Here is a 20545-nt window from a genome sequence, read left to right as displayed (position 1 = left end):
CGCAATCAATTAAATTATATAAATATATTATTATATAAACTAAATAATTTTCCTTTAAATTTATTTAATTTATAAATAAATATTGTCATTTTAATGGATCTAATAAAAAATTTTATTCTAATTACTATTAATTTAACATATTGTAGAGAAAGATCTTATGTTCGAAAGTTTATAGAACCGCCATTGCTATTAAGTAATCTGACAGCGACGAAATCATTTCTATTGCTAAAATTTTGTGAGTCTGGTGTGCCTTCTCAATACTAATACGTTTAGTCTGTGATTCGTGACCAAGAATCGAAATCGGAAACTGATCGAAGCAGGAACAGGCATCAACTAGTTCGACCTTAAAAGTCATTTGTCGTTCATCGTATATTTTATAGACGAAAATCTGTGATAATTCCGGAACGCATACTTTCAACTATAATAACATGTCGGATACAAGACGACGACGAAAATCTAATCAGTCTTGTGGTTCTGACGACCTTTCGGATTCTTGTGAAGAATTAAATGCAACGAAAGAAACCCAGGTTAGTTGCTATAAAGGTGTTTTCGATTTTGCATTTTGAAGAGTTGAAATAAATAGTTTCATTCTTTTTTTCACGATTTCACTTCCAACTTCTTATTGTTCATCAAACTTTTTGCTTCTTATTGAACTGGATCGAAAGTTCAACGGAAGACTCGATTAAGTGGATTAAGTAGACTGCTGTAATACTTTTTCGTAACTAAGTAGACTTTTCTTTGTGTTCGATTTACCGGCAAGTGGTTTTGCGTATTTCATAATTTCATTGCATATAAAAATCCAAATAAGATTTTGTATATTAAATATAAATAAAATGTACTTTCATAATATCAGGAAAAAATTTTCAAAAATAATTTTTTAATCTGTAAATATCATATAAATTATTATAATCCCATTTTTTTCTTTCTTTGTACTTTCTTTATACTTTCTTTATAAATTTTTACTTATAGAGCAGTGAACAAACTGATGGTCATCAGGATTCAGAATGTGAAATTTATCCTTCTGATTCTGATGCTGAATCTCAAGATGGTGCATTGCGAGAAAGTGGCGATGGCCAAGAAGAAGAAAAACCACAAAAAAAATTAGATGATGATGAAGATAGACGTAATCCACAATATATTCCTAAGAGAGGAACATTTTATGAACATGATGATAGAACAACTGATGAAGTAATAGATAGTGCTGCTGAATCACAAAGTGAAAGAGAAACCAAAGAAAAAAAAGTATGGAAAGATAAAGAAGATAGATGGGATCATGATCGATATAATGATGAAGAGCAAGCACCAAAAAGTCATGAAGAATTAATAGCAGTTTATGGATATGATATAAGAAATGAAGAAGGTCCACCTAGAGCTAGAAGAAGAAGAAGATATGGGTAATTATATTTAAAATAAAATCTAATTTTTATAATATTCTTTTTTTCACATATATATTATATTTTTTAGTCGTGGACCTAATAAATATACACGTAATTGGGAAGATGAGGATGCATATGGAAAACCAGGGAGTAATATTTTAAATAGGAATAGAAGATTTAATAGAAGTGGTGAAGATTTTCCAGCACTAGGAACAAATAAAAATACTTCTACACATGTAGAAGAACCAGTAATCTCCTCAGCTTGGTACAGCAGTAAAAATAAATCACAAAATAAAGTACCAAATTTTCCACCTCTACAAACTCAAAATGATAGCTCAAAAACGAAGTCTAGCCATACATCTACTACTCATACGTATGTAATAATTTTATTTAAATGTATTATATTTATTTCATTTTTTTTATTTATTCAATATATTAAATAAAAAAAATTTTTTTATTTATAGGAATGAAAATAAAGCTCCTAATGAACCTACAAATCCAGCTTGGAAAAAAGATACTAAACATTCACCTCATACACAAAATAGCAATGGAAATAGTGGAGCTGGTGGTGATGCTGATAAATTAGTTAACACAAAAACCTCTCCAAGAGATAATAACAAGAGGAACATTCAAGAGTCTGTAAGCTTGGCAGCGAGTAAAACTCGTGGACGAGGATTCAGAACAAATGCTAATAACAATATGGTCACCAATAGAACAGTTGAGACTAAACCAAAGGGACGTGGAGCGGGTCCGATTTCTACAGAGAATAAAAGAAATAATATACGAAGTGATGATGATCAACAAATTACTCATGACATGAAACATGTTAATGTTAATGATAGTGCTCAATATCATCAAACTGGAAGACATAATAGTAAGTCTTTAATGATGCTTATTTATAAGTAATATTATATATTATTTTATTATTTAATATTTTTTTAGAAAGCTTTTATGGACAATCCTCAAATCAACAGAGGACAGGAACTGTACCTCCAAGAATGCAACAATCTCATTCACAACAACAACAACCACAGCAACAACAACAACAACAATCAATTCAACAGGACAGTTCTGCCAATAGACCAAAACGTTATTCTAGTTTGCGACAGCGACCTACTATTTCAGATAATCCAGGTCAACAAAATTATCCACCACAACACGGACAGCATAATCAACATAGTCAACATAGTCAACATAGTCAGCATAGTCAGCATAATCAACATAATCAACATAATCAACATGGACAACATGGCCAACATGGTCAACATGGATATTTTTCTCCTCAAGGTATATGAATATTCATGCATTAAAATTTTCTTTTTTTGTTCATAAAATATTTTTATGGATATAAATATGGACAATAATATAAATATATTTATGTTATATTAACGTTTAACTTATATGTACATGTATTTAGCTGGAAATTCAAGAGGTGTTTTAGATTCACAAGGTGAGATAATGTAGGTTATTTAAACACATAATAATATTTTATTTCTCTTTTTCTTTCTTTCTTTCTTTCTTTTTTTTTTTGTTAAATAGACAAACCTTCAAGTACACAGATAATTATGTTTTATTTTTTATTTTATATTATTATTTAATTTTTTTGAGTTTTTGATCTGCAACTATGTTCATATATCATTTTTATTTTTATAGGATATCCTCAAAGTCATTTTGAACAATCTACACCTGTTGCTACCGCAACTGCACCTTTGGCTGGACAACCTGTGATTCCTATACCACCTAATGGTCAACCTGCTAGTTATGCTCCACCACCATTTTTAGTACCACCGCCGCAATTTATTCCTCCACAGACTCCAGCTAGTATAATTAATTATGTTTCTGGTCCAAACGGACCAGCATTTCAACCGAATTATCAAGGCTATCAAGGCTATAGCCCACCAGTACAGGTACATCTCAGTACATTAAAATTTTAAAATTATATTATTTTGAAGTTTCCATATGTTTATTTTATATTTTATAGCCACAGCGTCCTCCACCTCCACAAGAATTGTTTCAACCACAAGGTTGCACTTATTATAGTCCAGCTCAACAACAACAACAATCAGCTCCGATGAGACGGCCAAAGGCGGCTATTCCTATTCTTCCACCACCTGAAAATCAACAACACCAAACCGGTCGAGGAAGAGGTAGAAGCACACAGCCTCAACAAATGAATCAACCTGGTAGTATACAACAGACTGAACAAGAAGTTAAAACTAATTCGGTGGAAGACGATCAAAAAATTATATCAGAACAATTTGATAATATGCAAATCGAACAATCTACAGATGTTCAAGAAACACAGAAAATCGAAGATTCGAGTGTAATAATAAATACTGTGGTTGAGAATACTGAAAAAGAGAATATTAAAAATATCGAACCTGAAGCTACAGTGAATTTAGAAAATACTACTGCGGATCAATTAAATGATATAAGTGCTAATGACTCAAAAGTCATTATAAATGAACAAGATATTATTCCACTTAAAACTACGCAAGTAATAATTGAAGACACTAAAAATGATTCAAATAAAATTGAAAGCACTACGACTGAAATTACTGCTGTTGAAGAAACAGCAGCTTGAGAGAACATCGCACAGCGTGTAACGTATCTTACAAAAAATGTAATTGTTACGTTTCGTGAGTATGAGTATGCATATATTATAAAATGCTGTGTAATTTTATTGAAGTTTGTATAGCAAAATGATCTTCACAAATTATTTGTGAAATATTATAGGAATTGGATGTGTGCGTATCTAAAACATATTTTGAATGACTATCTAATTCCATTATATTGTTGTACATTTCGTAGTTTACATTTGTATTAATGTTTCACTACGAATTCCATCAATCTGCTGCTATCATTAAATATCATTCTTCTATATTGTTAAACTCTTTTCATATATGAAATCTACTAATAATTAATTAGTAGAAACGATTAGTGTTAAACATATTATTGTATATCGAGTATTAAAGCATGCAGCATTGACTGATGAAATCATCAATAAATCGATATATCTTTTTAATACAATGGCTACTGTAAATAGGATATAGTCAGGTCAGTAACCTTAATACGTGTTATGTCTTTTGTGTACAAATGAGTTTGTACCGTGATTTAAGTAAATGATGAATGAATGGATTATACATTTATTAGGTAAAGAATTACTTAATGCTTTAATTTTATTTTACATTAGGACAGCAAGAAAATCTTCGATCGCATATATTATGAAGAAATGATCGTTATATAATTTAGTATATCTTAAAATCTAATTAAGACAAAATTGATACTAACTATAAAATTTATCATTTATCCATTTTAATCGACTTTTCATAATAGCTTCGAAAGGTTGATATCGCGATAATTTTTTTTTTTTAATACGCTTATAAAAATATGCTTTGTTACTGGCAAGGTGAAATGGAAAGATAATATATTGATAAGAAATTTTTCCATATATGACTAAATTTATTTTCCTCTTTTTGAGTTATCGAGTTTCTCAAATTTCTCAAAATAATGCACGAACGTATCGATTCGAATGTTAATTTATATAAAATTTTCATCAACAATGAAATGAGATTTATACGAATAATGGAATTGATTTTTGGGTTAATTGATTTCTATACATGGCAAAGACGTACATGTATAATTATAACGAATTAATGATAAGTTCAAGATTATATGATGTACTGTAACAACAATGTACAGAATATGAAATTTGCATCACATATTTATAACATATAGCGTATATATACATATAGTATATATATATAATCTTATTAAATATTTTACATTATAATTTTGTCGGCATGTTCGACCTATCGTTTAAAAGAATACATATACATAATTATTCTAAATACAATCATTCTATTAGACGAATGATTTACAAATTCGTATGTGCCTATGTTATAATTCATGCTCTACAAGAATAAACGTCGAGCTTCTCCCTGGTAATTCTTAATATTGTAAGTACATTTTAGATAGCTCTCAGTATTTCGTTATCTAATGAATTCATATTTCAATGGATATTAAAAGTATCTAACAATTTTTTACAAATTTAAAAATTAAATATGATTATCAAGTTCTTTTTGTTACTTATCGAAAATGGAATATAATTTTTGTTGTATTTATCTATTATCTTAATATTAAAGTTCAAATTATATGTAAATAAATTATTTGTGAATCTTATTGCGCGTCTAATAATCATAATGACTAATATAGTTATATGCTTACGATCAATCGTGTTTTTCGTTTTGTTGAATGCTGGTTGTAGCACTGAGAGGTATAATTTCGGTGTTTCGTTGAAGGTTGTTATTATTTTTAAACGTTGTCCGTTGTATCGTCACAGTCCGAGGTTTAATTATTCGAGGAAAATTAGATGTGCTCGCAACATGTCCGCGTTGTATGCGAGAATCACTTTCTCGAGTACAGCGAAATGTATATACGCCTAAATTCCTTTCGAAATTTCCCTGTAATAAAAATCCTTGTGATTAATTATCGAATATTTTCTATAATATTTTCAAGTATACGATATAAATAAAATAATTTACGTTGTTTTAATTCTGTATTATTTTCAAAAAACTAAATTGTTGTAAGATTCATTTAAAAATTTAACATTATAATTAATATTGACGCTAATAGTATTGTCCTAATTTTAACGAAAAGGGTAAGCCATATAATATTTTGTTATCGAGCATATTAAAATTAATTAAAGTCATATGTAATCAGTTATGTTTAAATATCATAATTTTCCAAAAGGATAAAATCTATTATTAAATATTTGCAATAACAACCTAAATGATCGATTAACATTGATAATTCGTTTGATTCCGTTTTCAAAATCATCCAAAAATTAATTTTCCAAAATAAAAGAGTTTATTTTTCGATAGTCCATCAATGTATAAAAAATAAAGTAGCTAAATTAAAATGAAAAGTATTATTATAAAAATTACTTTGAGGAATGGCCAATAACTCTAAAATATAATATAGCCTCACCCTAAGCGTCATTGAAATTGCGAAGGGTAACATCCAAACTACATCATTCCTGGGTAGATTCGTTTTTCGCCTGACTTCCTTCCACGGTAATAGTAGAAGTTCTTTTCCAAGAGACTCGCATTTCCGCATGTCAGAATTGCTCACGACGATTTTTCGGTGTAGAGCGATATTCATTCGCTATGTAAGCGTAGCTGGGTTGCTGGTTTGCCAACCTGCGACCGTTTGAGGGATTCGAAGGGGAGCATTCTCGAAATGTACGACCAAACTCCTGCCGGAACTTACCTGCAAACCACACGTTAAATATCTTCTTTTACTTTTTCACCGTCACTCTTATTTTCGTTCTCTTTATGAGAGAATTATTCGATTTATAAATAAGAATAATTGCGTGATATTTCTTTTGCGGATTAAAAAGTATTATTTTTATCGATGGAATATATCGGGAAATTTATATCGAATTAATAACAAAAGAATTTTTTAATCGAACGGTATATATAATGGTAAGTTTAGTTATGCAAGTTAAAAATTATATAAATCATGTAAAAAAAATCAATTGATCAATAATTGAAACAAAAAAATGCTTTATTTGATTGTAAAATTTTTTAAAAGAGATGAAAAATCCAAGAAAATAAATCTTTTTATCATCACAATGACGAATGCTTCTAATAATAAGTTCATAATTTTGCAATGACATCAATAGTTAAATTTATAAAACACTTACAAGTAAAAATGAATCATTTTATTCCATTTCACAAAAGATATCAATTTATTCATGTCAGTATTTTTATCAAATTTGTCAATTATTTTTTTATGAAGGAAACGTAAACGGGACAATAATGGGGATGTTTATTGTGATGCAAATTTAAAAAAATTAATCGTATACATCAATGAGATTTTAAAACGATACAAGCTATTTATCATTCGTTGGAAAAATTATGGAAATTTTCTTGGGGAAATATAGTAATTGAACGAAACCAACTAATTCTCTCAATCGAAACGAACGTTAGACAAAGTATCATTTGTTTGCAGGTAATAAAAGTAAGAAAATAAGAAGTCGTTTACCGCTCATGAAGTTGTAGATCAAAGGATTAACTGCACTATTGAAATAGCATAGGCCATGCGCGATTAAACTGATGGCGTTTATCCATTTGTTCGATGGCAATGTAATCGTATACCTGAAATATTAAATAACGTATATCGTATTTTAATAATAATCTCCTATTGGCCATTCGAATCCTTTTACTTTGGATGTACTTTAAACATTAAGGAAGATTCACTCGAATAGTAAAAGTTACCTTAAAACAGAGAGTAAGTGCACGGGAAAGTAGCAAATGGCAAAAATGACGACCACCGTGACCAACATCTTTGCTGCTTTTTTTCGAGATCTCAGCTGCACTTCCGGATTCCCGCCACCGGATGGTGGAATCTGGCTCATCTGGGATGCTCGTGACGATACTGTAAATGCTTCGAATAATTATTCACGATCTTACCTCGTTATTACTTTTATTCTCGTTAACGTCATCAATTATTCATTGATCGAACAGATTTACATATTATTAGCATTTTCAAATATTCCCGCAAATATTTAATGTTTCGTAGAATAATATATCTGCCATTCGGATTGAATATTAACAGTATCGATAAGAAATAAAAATTTTACGAGGAAAAACGAATATACTTTATAAATACGTTTCGTCGAATTGATTAATATTACAGGCAACTAAGTCATAATTCTAATAATAGATTGTGAATAAATAAAAATTAATCATTCGCTTACAATTATGCCCCGGTATGTCGCTTTTCCAAAGGACTTTTACAATCTGCCAATACGCCACGCTCATGAAGATCAAAGGTCCGGTGTAGAGGAAAATTAATTTGACGATGATGAAGATGACTTGATTCTTTTTACTCCAGGATATGTTACATTGCGTGAATAAAATGGTCTTTATTTTGATGTGCGTAGGTGGGACGGTATGCAACACCACAAGATCTGGAATATCTGCGCAAACGTTGAGTGTTGATGCATGGTTTTTCTCATACTTTTGTCAGTAACTAAAAATAATATGTCGAGTGCCTCAATTTTGAACCTAACATATTCTATGCATGCGTGTTCTAAACAATACATGTATATATATATACGTGTCGTTTTTATTTAAAGAAAAGCAATAAATTTTGTGCGAATAACTACCAAATAGAAGAGCTATTGCCCAAATTCCGATGATCGCATTCTTTGCCCATCCTGTGGTAGATTTGAACCTCAGGGGGAAGCATATCGCGTACCATCGATCTATCGATATAAAAGTTAGGGTTAATATGCTCACAGTCACCGATACTGTCTGAAACAAAAGAAATCAAGATCGGGAAATGATTGTTAAAATATATGCACAACATCGTTAGATAATAAAAACGAAATTACAAGAAGATCCAGAAAGAAGTGGATCTTTAAAAGGAGAGGGTTAAGAATTTTATTTGTAACAATCGATTAATAATTTTAATTTTCGCTCATTTACAAAAATTTCCATAATTTTAAAATTTACGTGTCGCGAGACAGGATTAATGTTAAATTCAAGATTATGATTCTTATAGAAATAGAAAGAACATTTCAAGATATACATACATTATTAATTTTTTAAAATTTAGAATAATTTTATTTATTATCTCAGAATTAATACTTTTTATCTCATTCTTCTGAACATTTTTTCATTCATCAATTTCCCCAAATATCGAAATTGATATAATATGACCACCAAAAGATATTAAATTTTTTTTTAATTTCTTCAGGTTTTAATTATAACAATTATATTAAGACATTATTATTTAATTATTAATAATTTAAATTTTATTAGAAAATTATATCCAATATTAACAATTTTTTTAGGAGTTTACTTCAAACAATTGAATATTTAAATTCATTCTTTCGTTTTATCTTTCCCCTAATCGGCATCTCAAAGTATTCAGGTAAAACGTTTATGCAGATCTAGAGTTTCTTCACGAGAGCATATTCCACGTTTTGACTTTTTATCCGATAACGTGCAGTTTATTTGCAGTCGGTCTAGAAAGACACGTCATGAATATAAAACGAGCAGTTAGAAAATATACACGAGGAGATTCGGATAAAGTTTTGCTTCTTGGAGGGGGGGAGGAAAAAAAATAAATAAAACGATTGGTTCCGTTGCTACGCCCACGCCCCTTTTTTTCCCCCCTTCCACTCCAGTCAGAAAATTTATTACTCCTGCACGTTCGAGTCATCCTTCTTTTTGCTCGCGGACAACTTGAGAAATTAATAAAATGAATCGCGTTCTCCATCGACTCGGCTCGGCTCGACCTAAATTTCCCTCCTGTAAACGCGTGTCGTGTTGTTTCCACCCGATCCGCCAGATAGTCGAGAGTGAAAAATTCATTCGAGAGTTGATTCACGATCGAGTAAGATTATTATTCGGCGGGTTTGGATTTAAAAATATCCCGGTCAAGAAGCTTTTTTACGGACGTTTGACCGAGAGAACCTTGCGCTTACGGCCGTATCGCCGTATACCTCAGCGAACACGATGCCTTTTCATACGTTACGTCATACTAACACGCTTAGGAAACCGGCTGCAAATGCTTGCTGTCGATCGAATTTCCGAATTATTCCCTCAAAGGGCTTGTTACGGAGTTTGTGTATAGAAAACGAACGTCCCGTATATTCGAATTGATCGAATCGAGAGTTGGTCAATAGAGGTAGTTCCAAAATAATGGCAGTTGAAATTCTTGACGCGTTTCTACTTTTGGGAAACATTAAACTTTACCCGGTTAGATATCTCTTCCTATCCGATGCTCGTCGATCGTTTCAGTATCTTCCTCATCTTTTTTTTTTATCGTATATATAATTTAACATATTTCATTTTATCGTATCGCGTGTCGTATTGCGCGCAAAACAAGTGAAATTATCGAAAGAAGAATTATCGAAAATGGCTGAAAAATAATTCGTACTACACAAGTACTTTCTCGATTCTAGATCGTTTTCATTAAAACGATAAACGAAGGAACGGAATTTTTTTTATTTAATAAACGAAAGGAAAGGAAATTAATCGGAGAATTAATAACAATGGGAATCGTTTATTCTGAAACAGTAAATCCTGGGGACGTTTTAATCTCAACAAGTGGAAAATGTTGGTAGAAATGTTAAAAGTTAATCGAAAAACTTTAAACAAGCGTTAAAAATGAGTCAGAAATACGGTTGTGATGTTAGTTGGGAAAGAAAAGTAGCGAGATATAATTATTCCAAGAAGGAAGTTTATTATTTCTTTCAAATTATCTCGAGAACCGATAATTTCTTCTTTTTTTTTTTCGAAGCAACCAATCTCTATTTAGTCGATAATTTATCTGATTCGAATAATTCTAGCTCTTTTTTTATCATATTATGTATATAGATATTTATTATGTATATAAAAAAATATCGATAAGAATGTTAATCTTTCGTTTATTTCCTTATCTTGGAAGATTTGAAATCAATATTGTTATTGAAGAATAACAATAATTCTCCTTCGCGTTAATTCTTCTTTTAACGTAATACAATTGAATTAGAAGCTGATTTTCCCATTTACAAATTCATTACAAGAGCGGTTTAATAGCGCGCGAATGAAGATTAAAAGGCTCGTTTTGAAAAGGCTGGAAAATAACATTGACATTTCGACGATTCAATCGTTACTTACCGCCGTATTAATTAGAGTCGGTCAAGGATCTTGGCCGAGAAGAAAGTTTATTTAAACTTTGTAAATCGATATTAGGGATATTAGAAGTTAGCAGAGATAAAGAGCGGTTAGCTTTAATGCGGCGAGCAAATTACGGGATGCTTTCCTCGCCTCGTTATTTCAACATAGTTTCCGCGCAATTAGTCCGGGAGATTTGCACCAGGCACCAGAAAGGATATATCTCAATTAATTTATCTCCGAGTGTGCGAAACTCTCTCTCTCTCAGTGAGCGTAAAGATCGTTAACTCGCTCGATTCCCTCCGCCTGCGTGGAAATTTTCAATAGTTTTAAACTATTTTAGAACGCTAGAACAGAAACGGGAGCAATCGTGACTCGGATAAATCGTCGGCACGAACTCGAAACTCTATTGTTTTTTTTTCAACGTTCCGTGTGACGATTTTACGATCGTTCGCCACGTCCGTGGGACACGTTTTAATTAAATCTCGGTTATCTATCCGAATACACTCGCAACTGCATTCCTCGCAATGCGGCAACGCGTCGCGTATCGGCAATATCGCGACAACACCAATACTTGGAACTTTGCACTCACGGGCTATCGGTGCAATTGAACCGATATCGGATCACTCGATTAAACGAGCGCCAGCGCATTGTAACGAGGCGAACGGGCCTCGAAATCTTTTCTCCGACAAACAACCGATACGGTATTTTATAATCCCCCGTTTCAATTTCATTGTCAACCTCGATTGACGAGCTTATCTCTATTATGGAAATTTTCTCATTTATTTTATTACATTTTATTATCCGATAATTGTTACTTATAATAATTGTTACTACACGCATTATATATTCTTGACTTTTTCTTTTTCTTCTTTTTTTTTTTCAGAGGAATTAGAGGTTTTGTACGGTTGGAAATTGAGCAGCAGGAGGGAAGGTGTTATAAAAAAAATATTATTCGTATTATTCATACGTGGGTCACGGAAAGTAAAATTGCCGGGTACAAGTGGTCTTTTAACATACGGACACGCAAACTTTGTATCATTAACTCCTTCGTGCCCTTTCCCAAGCGACGCACGGTTCGAGCGGCAATCTATTTATTCCGCGTGTTAAATTATCCGGGATGAGTTACTAGGGGGTTTTTTCACTTACCAGGGGTTTTGCATTCGATTGGATGAATCGAAATTCCCCATCGGGGAAGTTGAAGTCGAAATTTACGTCCGAGATAAATATGAGAGGATAGTCACGAGAGAAAATATTTCGTCCGCGGTTATGATTCAGCTATGCCACCTACGCGCAATCAGTCCGAGCTCCTTTTAACTTGCACGATTTTCGAGAACAGATATATCTTCTTCAATCCGTAATCCGATAAAAAATGTGTGCCAACAACGATTAATGGAATTTCAATTATCGTATACCTCGAAATATCGGCAAGAATTTAAATGAGCGATCTTAATCGAAGATTCGATTAATGTTAAACAAAATTTACAATTCTTTGCGATTTACGCGATCGTATCGATCGGTTTTCTTTCTATTGCGACAACTCGCGAGATTTTCTTTCTTTCTTTCTTTCTTCGAGAGACATACATTTTTTGCAAACAACGGTTGTCTACGTGCAAATGTTCGAAACAAAAGAGCTTCGGAACGACCCTCGTTACTTATTCCTCCCTTTCTCGTCTCTTTTCAAAGATCGTTAAGCCGTAATAGGTACACTCTCGCATGCACTCGTATATATAATCGAAGGCCGTAGAGAGAGTCGATGCTCCATCTTGGAGAATTGCTATCTTATCTGCAAAGATGCAAATAAAAATTTCTTTAAATTACTCGTCAAGTGTTTCTTTTTAAATATAAACAAATTTACAAATCGTATATTTTATTACTCCATTCGATTAAGATTAAATAATTAAAGGAACGATAAAAGCTTCGCATTTTCCATTAAAAAGCGTCCGTGTCGAAATTGCTTTAATCCCCGGATCAAATATCATGACTCTGCTCGCTTGTTCGATATTATCTTTCGCAAACCTTTAGAAATCTTTTCCCTTGTTTCCGAATATATTACACTAACGATTAATCACAGCGCTCCTGTTTCAAGAAGACACCTCTATCATTAGATACGGTAAACAAGATAATTAAAAGGGATCTATGCGAAGTCATTTAAGTTAATAATGCTATTAGGATATTTCTACGAGCTTGAAAATTTCGCTTAAAGGGGGACAATTCGTTGAGAAACATATTCCCTTTAAATAATTCTTTTTTAGATTTCTTAAGGGAATCGTAGAAATTAAGAACGAACAGCGTGACACGCGAAACACGTAAATACTCTGGTTATATGCATATGTGTGCTCGCACACAGTCTCTTTGCTTTTCACGTACTTCTGCCTGGTAAAAAAAAAAAAAAAACATTCACTGTATTCGAAACTCCAGCACGTACTTCAGTCGTTTTTCCGTTTCAACTCGTTGCTCGGGTTATCTCTTCTTCCTCCTCTTCTTCCGCGCCGGAATTTCATCTAGCGAAATTTTGTATTTTCTCGCGACGCCTTTTTTGCGTCAAGTTTTCGTAAAAATAACGCTACCTCTTTCGTTGAATTTTCAGCTTCACCTGTTTCGTTGCCGATTTACAGCGAAGCAACGTTTGTCATTTGCGATGCGAATAAAATTACTCGAGTCTCGACGGAAGATTCAGAGGACAATTATTTCGAATATTCGAGTAAACCGAACGAGTTGAGAACCTAAAGATCATATATCATATATCGGAAACGGTGTGCAACAACACGTTGTAAGATAATACGATTCAACGGCTAAGAGTTATCTTGCTCATGAATACGTGTAGCATATATACGCTTAACGAAGATACAGGCGTAAGGGATGCAAGTTTACACATGGATACGCGCAGTCGCGTGCACAGGAGTATGAACGAGCCAAACGAGTCATATTTCCATAGTAGATAGTTATAGAGCAGCCCTGTCACACTGGCCGATCGAATTTTAACTAGATCCAGGATTACCAGCACTCCCACTCGTCGTACGAATCGATCGTAGAAAACCGAAAATTGAAACTGCACACTTCGATTAATTAGAACAATGTCCCGTTTGCAAATGCTGTGATTGAGATTGGATTCCATAAATAATTAATGTAATATTAATGGTATGTCAAAATTCCATAATGATAGGGAGTCACGTCTAGTGCTTTTAGTTTCGTTTTAATAAATGATTTCGTCGTTAATATAGTTGTAAAAAAAATACCACTAGATAATTAATCACTAGCTCATGACTAGTGAATTATTCCGTGTATTCTCTCGCGTGTCTCTTACTCAGGCAATTTGAAACAATAGCCCTGAAACAATAAGCTATAAAGCTGGTTTCAATATGCCTTGATTCCCAAGATATACTTTTATATTTTAACAATATACTTAATTCGTTTTTTTCTTTCTTTCGTTTCTATTTTTATTAAATTCAATAACGAATAATTAAAATGACGTTATGTACGCATGATGTATATTTAAATTTAACAAGTTTAATTTTTTAACTGTAAATTATTTTCATTTTATTACAAAAGATTATTGAATACAAATCATACAAGATAAATATTTTAAGAATTAAAATGGTAATTAAGATAACGCTTATACATACATCGTATCCATGGGAAATATCTCGATGTAAAGATTATTAAATTCTTTTCAAGGCAAACTAGATATTTGATAATATTATTTCCTAATTCGTTCACGATGCAAAGAAAAAAATTGATCGTCAACTGTATAACTTGCGGTATTTCGGTTTTACCGAGCGGAATAATGTCGATCACGAATTCATTTTGTTGGCTTAATGCAACCAATCGACTTCACAATGTTCATTCCATTCGGTTAACACACTCCATATATCGCAATCTCTCGATAAAAAATTATTTGCATTTCATTTTGTTCAAATCATTGAAAAAAAATTTTGTAATAGCTACATAAAATGATTCACGAAAAAGAAATTTTGCCAAGACGTGTTGCATATTGTAAGTTTTGCAAAATAGATTGCATAACAAAATGGTTGAATTTTTAAGAGGAACAGTCGAATCTAGGATCAACCCATCAATCAAAATGCATATTTCCTTTGTGAGTACTTGCATCAATTTTTTATAGGTAACATAAAAATTTCGTATCAAAAATATAACTCATCTTTTTTTAACGATATCGTTCATCGTTAAAAAAATGCTTCACTTTCTAAAAATTGCATTACAATATATGCATTACAAAATAAATATAATTTTCATCTCTTTCATAAATGTTAATTTCTTTCATATACAAATTTTATCGTTTTCCATATTTTTTATTCCAGTCATTTATTTGCATGTCAACTGTGGTAACAGTATCAAATATAAGCTTAATTGAAGTTTACCGTAGCGTAATAATATGCTCACCGCTCAGTATTTAAATCTATTTTGTTGGTAAATCGATGAACATAAATCATGATGCCATTCTAATAATATTATCATTCATATTATTTTCTAATCGAGTTAATTAAATTAGAAACTAGAAAAAAAATTATCTAACAGATAATTTCCTAGAACAACATATAACTTATCTTTCGTTCATCAGCCAAGAGGAGGCGTCAGTGCAAAATGGCAGCCAACAGCCTCGCATTCACAAAAATTACGTACTGGGTATGTCTTGATTGCCATACCCCGCTAGCATGGTACTTGACCGTGCTAACGCGATATTAAAGTAGCGAGCACCCTTTTTAAGAAAACCGAAACTCGCTTACGCCTTATGTTACGTGTAACGCTCTATATTGAATGCGAGAATCATTACTAGTATCGAGCCATCTGTTGCATCATCTGCGAACTAAAAATGTCGATGCTCGTCTTCAGTGACAAAAAATATTCCAATTCCGATTTTAAAGAAGATAATTTGAATAACGGAAATGTTGAAATTACGTTTGGCAATTGGAAATGAAACGAATAAACAAGAAACACGAAATTCTTTCGGCTTTCTGATATTATTTCACACAGTATTCGTATATTTACGCTCCATAAAATATTAATTGCAAGATTTTCAATAGAGATGATGTTGATAATTTGATTAACGATCAAGATTTCCAATCGTGTTCAATGTTGAGTTTAGAAAATTTCAGAGCGAATACGATAGCGGCTTTTCACTGGAACGTTCGTTATTAGCCGCGCGAAGAGATATTGTAATCAAGTTAATTAAAACTTGAATAAAGACATTTGTGTCCATAGGACGGGTCCTATTATTCGAAACTAGCTAAAAGTCGCTGACGAGACAAAACGAATATACCGCTCAAATGATCCGACGATTAGAAAGGAAACTTTAATCTTCGTTGAAAATTAAAGCGCTCTTTAATTCTTGCCACGATTTTCGTCTCTCGATATATAAAGAAAAAATGTTGTTAGAATATGAAAAGGTTTTAATACCAAACGAAGAGTCGACTTGATCGACTTATGAAATTATTATCATTCAGTCAGTTAGCCAAACTTTCCAAGGAAAGTTTCTATTCGACGTGTTGCGGATTCAATCATCGAAATGAATAAAAAACAAAACAATCGTTTTCTAAAATTTACGCATTTGGACAAACTCAATGAATATTAGATGCTGGAAATTGTTGAATGAAAATACCGTCGAGCGTCGACGGAGCGTTCAATTAAAGCGGCCGCGGCTTTGCCGTTTCTCGAATCGTTGGCCCAAATTCGAGAGGAAGGATCGTTGCTTATATACCGTTGAAAATAAATAGAAAAGCTCAACCAATGCTACGGTAGTACACAAGTAACGAGCAATATCATGGTCAGATATTTTATTCACGCTATCGGATGGACGTGCACGAAATCTGTAATGACTTGAAAATTCGCATTTGAAAAAAAGAACACAAAAACGCAAATTTCAGAGAAATTCATATAAAGCGAGCTTGAGAGATCTACTAAAGATTTCCTGTTACGATTTTTCTAATTAGAATCGCGTGACGCGCGCGAGCAATGAGAGTAATTAAAATATATCGTGAACGAATCCAGGCGTAATTGTCTTACCTGGAGATATGGCACAGCTTTGCACAAGGTTAAACCGAGAAACCAGGTTTCCGTGATGTCCCACAACACGGTGAATGGAAGGCAAAGCAATAAAACTAGGAAATCGGCCACTGCCAAATTGACGATAAAATAATTCGTCACCGTTCTCATCGTATGATTCCTGTAAACGGCGATGCAGACCAGGGCATTTCCAATTAATCCGATTACGAAGACGATGCTGTGCGACGCGATCAGCACCCAATCCCAAAATTTGGGAAATATGTAATTCATCATACGGTCCACGTACTCTTCGTTCGAGATGCAGTAAATATTGGTGCAATTGGTGGCGTTGTAATCCGATTCATCGGTGTAATCCAGCGAAAAATAATCGTCCGAATCGGTGGCGTCGATTAACGCGAATACCATCGATCCCAACCACGTCATAATTATTGCCTCGAACGGATGCATCTTCCTTTCTTTTTCTTTTTTTTTTTTTTCGTTCGAGAGAATTTTGTCGCGTTTACGCGAGTGTAGACATGGATATCGGTAACACTCCCTTGAGAAAAATTCAGCAAACAATTTTCTTTGTATGCAGTCTGTGTACTGTCGCGTTAAGTTTTCATTTCGAACGTTCTCAAGTTCCACGTTTTCTCTTCTCGAGAAATTTTTAATGCACGAGATCGAAGAAAAGAGAGAAGAAGCTCGCGAGTGAAAAAGTTCATCGCTTCAGATTGATTCACTTTGCCTATTTCCCACCAATTTCCATGACATTAAAGATAATTCTTCTAGTCTTTTCTCCCTTTCTTTCTTTCCTTTCTTTCTTCGCCAACGTCATCGCCTATAAGGCGAAAATCGTCGATGCTTCGAGTTTTACTCGATCCAACATCGCCAACTATTAAAATGATTTAATTCTTAGGGGAAAGGGGAGAATTATTGGCAAAGATTATTGAATAAAAACGTTCATTTTTTCCTTCTCGTTCTAGGTCGATGTCGCAAATCATTTAATCATTTGATAAGAAAGAAGAAAGTTTTTCGCGTGTTCCAATGTTCCCCAATTGTTAATTTAACAAACGAAATTTTTGTAACGAATGGTTTATAAATAAAAAAATTCATGAGTTCGCTTTTACCCGATTCTATCTTTTAGATTCTGTTTCCTTCTTCTTTAATTTGATTTTTCTCGAACAGGCTGGTAAACGATAAATCTGATATGTAACTAATATTGTAGAATACCCCTCTTTTCGTCTCGTTCTTTCTCGAAAAAGATCGAAATCGAGAACTCGTTCGAAAAGTAGAAAAATAACAACAAATGTTTTACCTCGTTTAAAGAAAAGTTTTATTTCCCTCCTTTTTTTCCCCTTTCGATCGATTTTTTAAGCCGTTTGATAGAGAAAAAGTTTTAATTTTTTACGAGATTGTGATAAAAATCGAACAGAAAGTGGTAAAAGCTATTTTGTGATTAAAATTAAAATATTAGACGTAGTTTCGTTTTTTTATTTCTAATTGCCAAGCAAATTAACGTGGCTTTTGCAACGTTAAACTACCATTGAAAGGGAAATTCCGACTTTCGTTTTTCTTTCGGAACGAGATATCGATGATATCGATCCAATTCTCAGAGAAACTTAAGTTTATCGACTCGAAATTGTAATTTGATTGAAATTTTAATCGATACAAATCATTATAACATCACGATTTAAAATGATGATCATCCGATTAAACATTAAATCTTATTAATTAATCATCATTACCATTAATTTGCTCGAGATCGTAACTTTCGTTAAATTTTCGTATTTTCAATTTATAACGAATGTTCGATTCGAAATTTTTTATCGCGAAAAAATTTTTGGACTTCGATTTTCCCTCGGGTTGAGCGATGTTCGTAGCAAAAAAGAATCACTCACAGATTATCCTATTAATCTTGCGCGTTTTTCCAATTCATCTGGATTGACAATCTACTCTTTATTTCGATTCGTCAAAATCATCAAGACCATTCTTTCATCTTCCCGACAATAATACTAATGATTTCATATATTTGTTGTGATTGGAAGGACAAAAATCATTTGAATCGTCTATTAATCTAATCATCGAATCGATTCGATCTATTGTGATTCGAACATTAACGCGGATTTCGGAGAAATTAATAGATATTTCATTTCAATATCTTCGATTTTTCATTCGTTTCAATTTACTGGAAGAGAAATACACTGTAAATCTGTCAACTACAATTGTCCAAGAAACATTATATTCGTTCTACTTGGAAACTTTAACGCGTTCCTTTTTTCTTGTTTCCGTTTTCGTGCGTGTACAAAACAGGAGGGAAAATTTTCGAGGAAAATTGATCGACTTTGTACAAAAAAGAGTGTTTAAATTTACAATTTTTTTTTTTAATTATTCTTGTTAAAAGTTTGTTGAATAATGTTAATGTAATTTTTCCATTCACGAAGTATTCAAATGAAACTGGGGGAGAATCAGTTCGCATGCAATATGCATAAGAATCGTTAAGAACCTCGAGGCGGAAAATATTTCAAGATGAGAATATTGTTTTCCCTCCATGTTTCACAAATTATTTTGTTAAAAGTTTTGCAAAAAATCCAAATGTTTTTTAATCGATCTTGTCGCAACTTGTTCATCGTTATATAGCCACTTTTTAAGATTATATCCGGATCACTTTCTCTCATTTATTATTATTATACCTAACATCGAACCCCTTTGACCGTCGACACTACCCGAAATTATTATTATTCGGGATCATTATTATCTTTTATATTTACATTTTTAGATTTATCGTGCAAGAAAGAATCATTATTTATCATCGTAATTTTTAAGAATAGATAATGGTGAAGATTTTATTGTATTCGAGCGACCAATTTGTTAAGAGTTTTACGAATGGAAATTCGGAAACTTCGTATCGCATATCGGATGTTTAACATCGATAACACTATTCGGCAAAAGGAAAATGCGTCACAGCGTTCGTCGATCGAGCATGTTTGAATAAGTTTGAGCTCGATGTCCCGTGATGTGTCACGGTGACCAGACACGAAGGGCCCCCGAAGCTTGGCAAAGGGATGCGAACGCGGCGACGGACTCTGCGAAACTGAGGTATGTACGTCGCTTTAACGAGCGCGTAGGTGCACCAGAACTGTGTCGGGACCAAGGCTTTGTCTCAAAGTTTTCCGATATCCAAACTCGATGGACACCCTGGCGAATTTGTCCTCTGTCTTGATGTATTCGCTATTAATCGGATGCTAGTGTCATCGATGACGAGTAATTGAAAAAAGGGAACGTGATTTAATATGAATAGATATTTTTTCCACTCGATATTTCCTATTTATCCCGTTGGATGGCAGGTATTTATATTTTATTCTCGTTGAGTAAAAAAAAAAAATACAATTTCATAGCTTAAATTTTTTTCTTTTACTTTCTTCGAAGATAACGCAAGTGCATGTTTACTTTCATCGATAAATCCTATTTGAAAGAATGAAATTCCCATGTCAATTT

General features: G+C 32.8%; 2 protein-coding genes and 1 non-coding gene across 5 annotated transcripts; 1 reads left to right on the top strand and 2 right to left on the bottom strand.

Moving 5' to 3' along the window:
• Window positions 1-197: 197 nt before the first annotated feature.
• On the top strand, window positions 198-4827 carry LOC100578879 (protein CASC3). 2 transcript variants are annotated; one of them, XM_003250940.4, is made up of 8 exons: window positions 198-527; window positions 970-1394; window positions 1465-1749; window positions 1841-2250; window positions 2319-2663; window positions 2794-2826; window positions 3030-3283; window positions 3358-4827. In XM_003250940.4, the coding sequence occupies exons 1-8, from the start codon at window positions 429-431 to the stop codon at window positions 3958-3960; spliced, it is 2454 nt and encodes an 817-aa protein (XP_003250988.1). In that variant the 5' UTR covers window positions 198-428; the 3' UTR covers window positions 3961-4827. The 2 variants fall into 2 exon arrangements, with proteins under 2 accessions (XP_003250988.1, XP_006567286.1); XM_006567223.3 differs by lacking the exon at window positions 2794-2826 and having other exon boundaries at window positions 200-527.
• On the bottom strand, window positions 4738-20370 carry LOC724473 (orexin receptor type 2-like). 2 transcript variants are annotated; one of them, XM_026439992.1, is made up of 7 exons: window positions 17072-20370; window positions 8551-8698; window positions 8140-8361; window positions 7658-7817; window positions 7425-7537; window positions 6408-6647; window positions 4738-5839 (listed from the first exon to the last, which is right to left on the bottom strand). In XM_026439992.1, exons 1-6 carry the CDS (start codon window positions 17516-17518, stop codon window positions 6496-6498), a joined length of 1242 nt encoding a protein of 413 aa, XP_026295777.1. In that variant the 5' UTR covers window positions 17519-20370; the 3' UTR covers window positions 4738-5839; window positions 6408-6495. The 2 variants fall into 2 exon arrangements, with proteins under 2 accessions (XP_026295777.1, XP_026295776.1); XM_026439991.1 differs by having other exon boundaries at window positions 6366-6647; window positions 17072-20366.
• Window positions 15636-15773, bottom strand: LOC113218756. Its single transcript, XR_003304636.1, has one exon. It is a non-coding gene; the product is annotated as a U11 spliceosomal RNA (small nuclear RNA).
• Window positions 20371-20545: the final 175 nt, after the last annotated feature.

The sequence above is a fragment of the Apis mellifera genome, linkage group LG4 (genome assembly GCF_003254395.2).
Source record: "Apis mellifera strain DH4 linkage group LG4, Amel_HAv3.1, whole genome shotgun sequence".
Classification (NCBI taxonomy): domain Eukaryota; kingdom Metazoa; phylum Arthropoda; class Insecta; order Hymenoptera; family Apidae; genus Apis; species Apis mellifera.
The sequence above is the reverse complement of the archived record's forward strand: the minus strand, read 5'-3'. Positions and strand labels throughout refer to the sequence as shown.

Bases quoted from the DNA above. Each gene is read 5' to 3' on its own strand.
- LOC100578879 (XM_003250940.4), top strand. From the start codon at position 429: ATGTCGGATACAAGACGACGACGAAAATCTAATCAGTCTTGTGGTTCT. The intron at 2,251-2,318 runs GTAAGTCTTTAA...ATATTTTTTTAG, and splicing joins TCAAACTGGAAGACATAATA to AAAGCTTTTATGGACAATCC. The intron at 2,827-3,029 runs GTGAGATAATGT...TTATTTTTATAG, and splicing joins AGGTGTTTTAGATTCACAAG to GATATCCTCAAAGTCATTTT.
- LOC724473 (XM_026439992.1), bottom strand. From the start codon at position 17,518: ATGCATCCGTTCGAGGCAATAATTATGACGTGGTTGGGATCGATGGTA. The intron at 8,699-17,071 runs GTAAGACAATTA...CTTTTGTTTCAG, and splicing joins AAGCTGTGCCATATCTCCAG to ACAGTATCGGTGACTGTGAG. The intron at 6,648-7,424 runs GTAAACGACTTC...TGTGGTTTGCAG, and splicing joins GATCTACAACTTCATGAGCG to GTAAGTTCCGGCAGGAGTTT.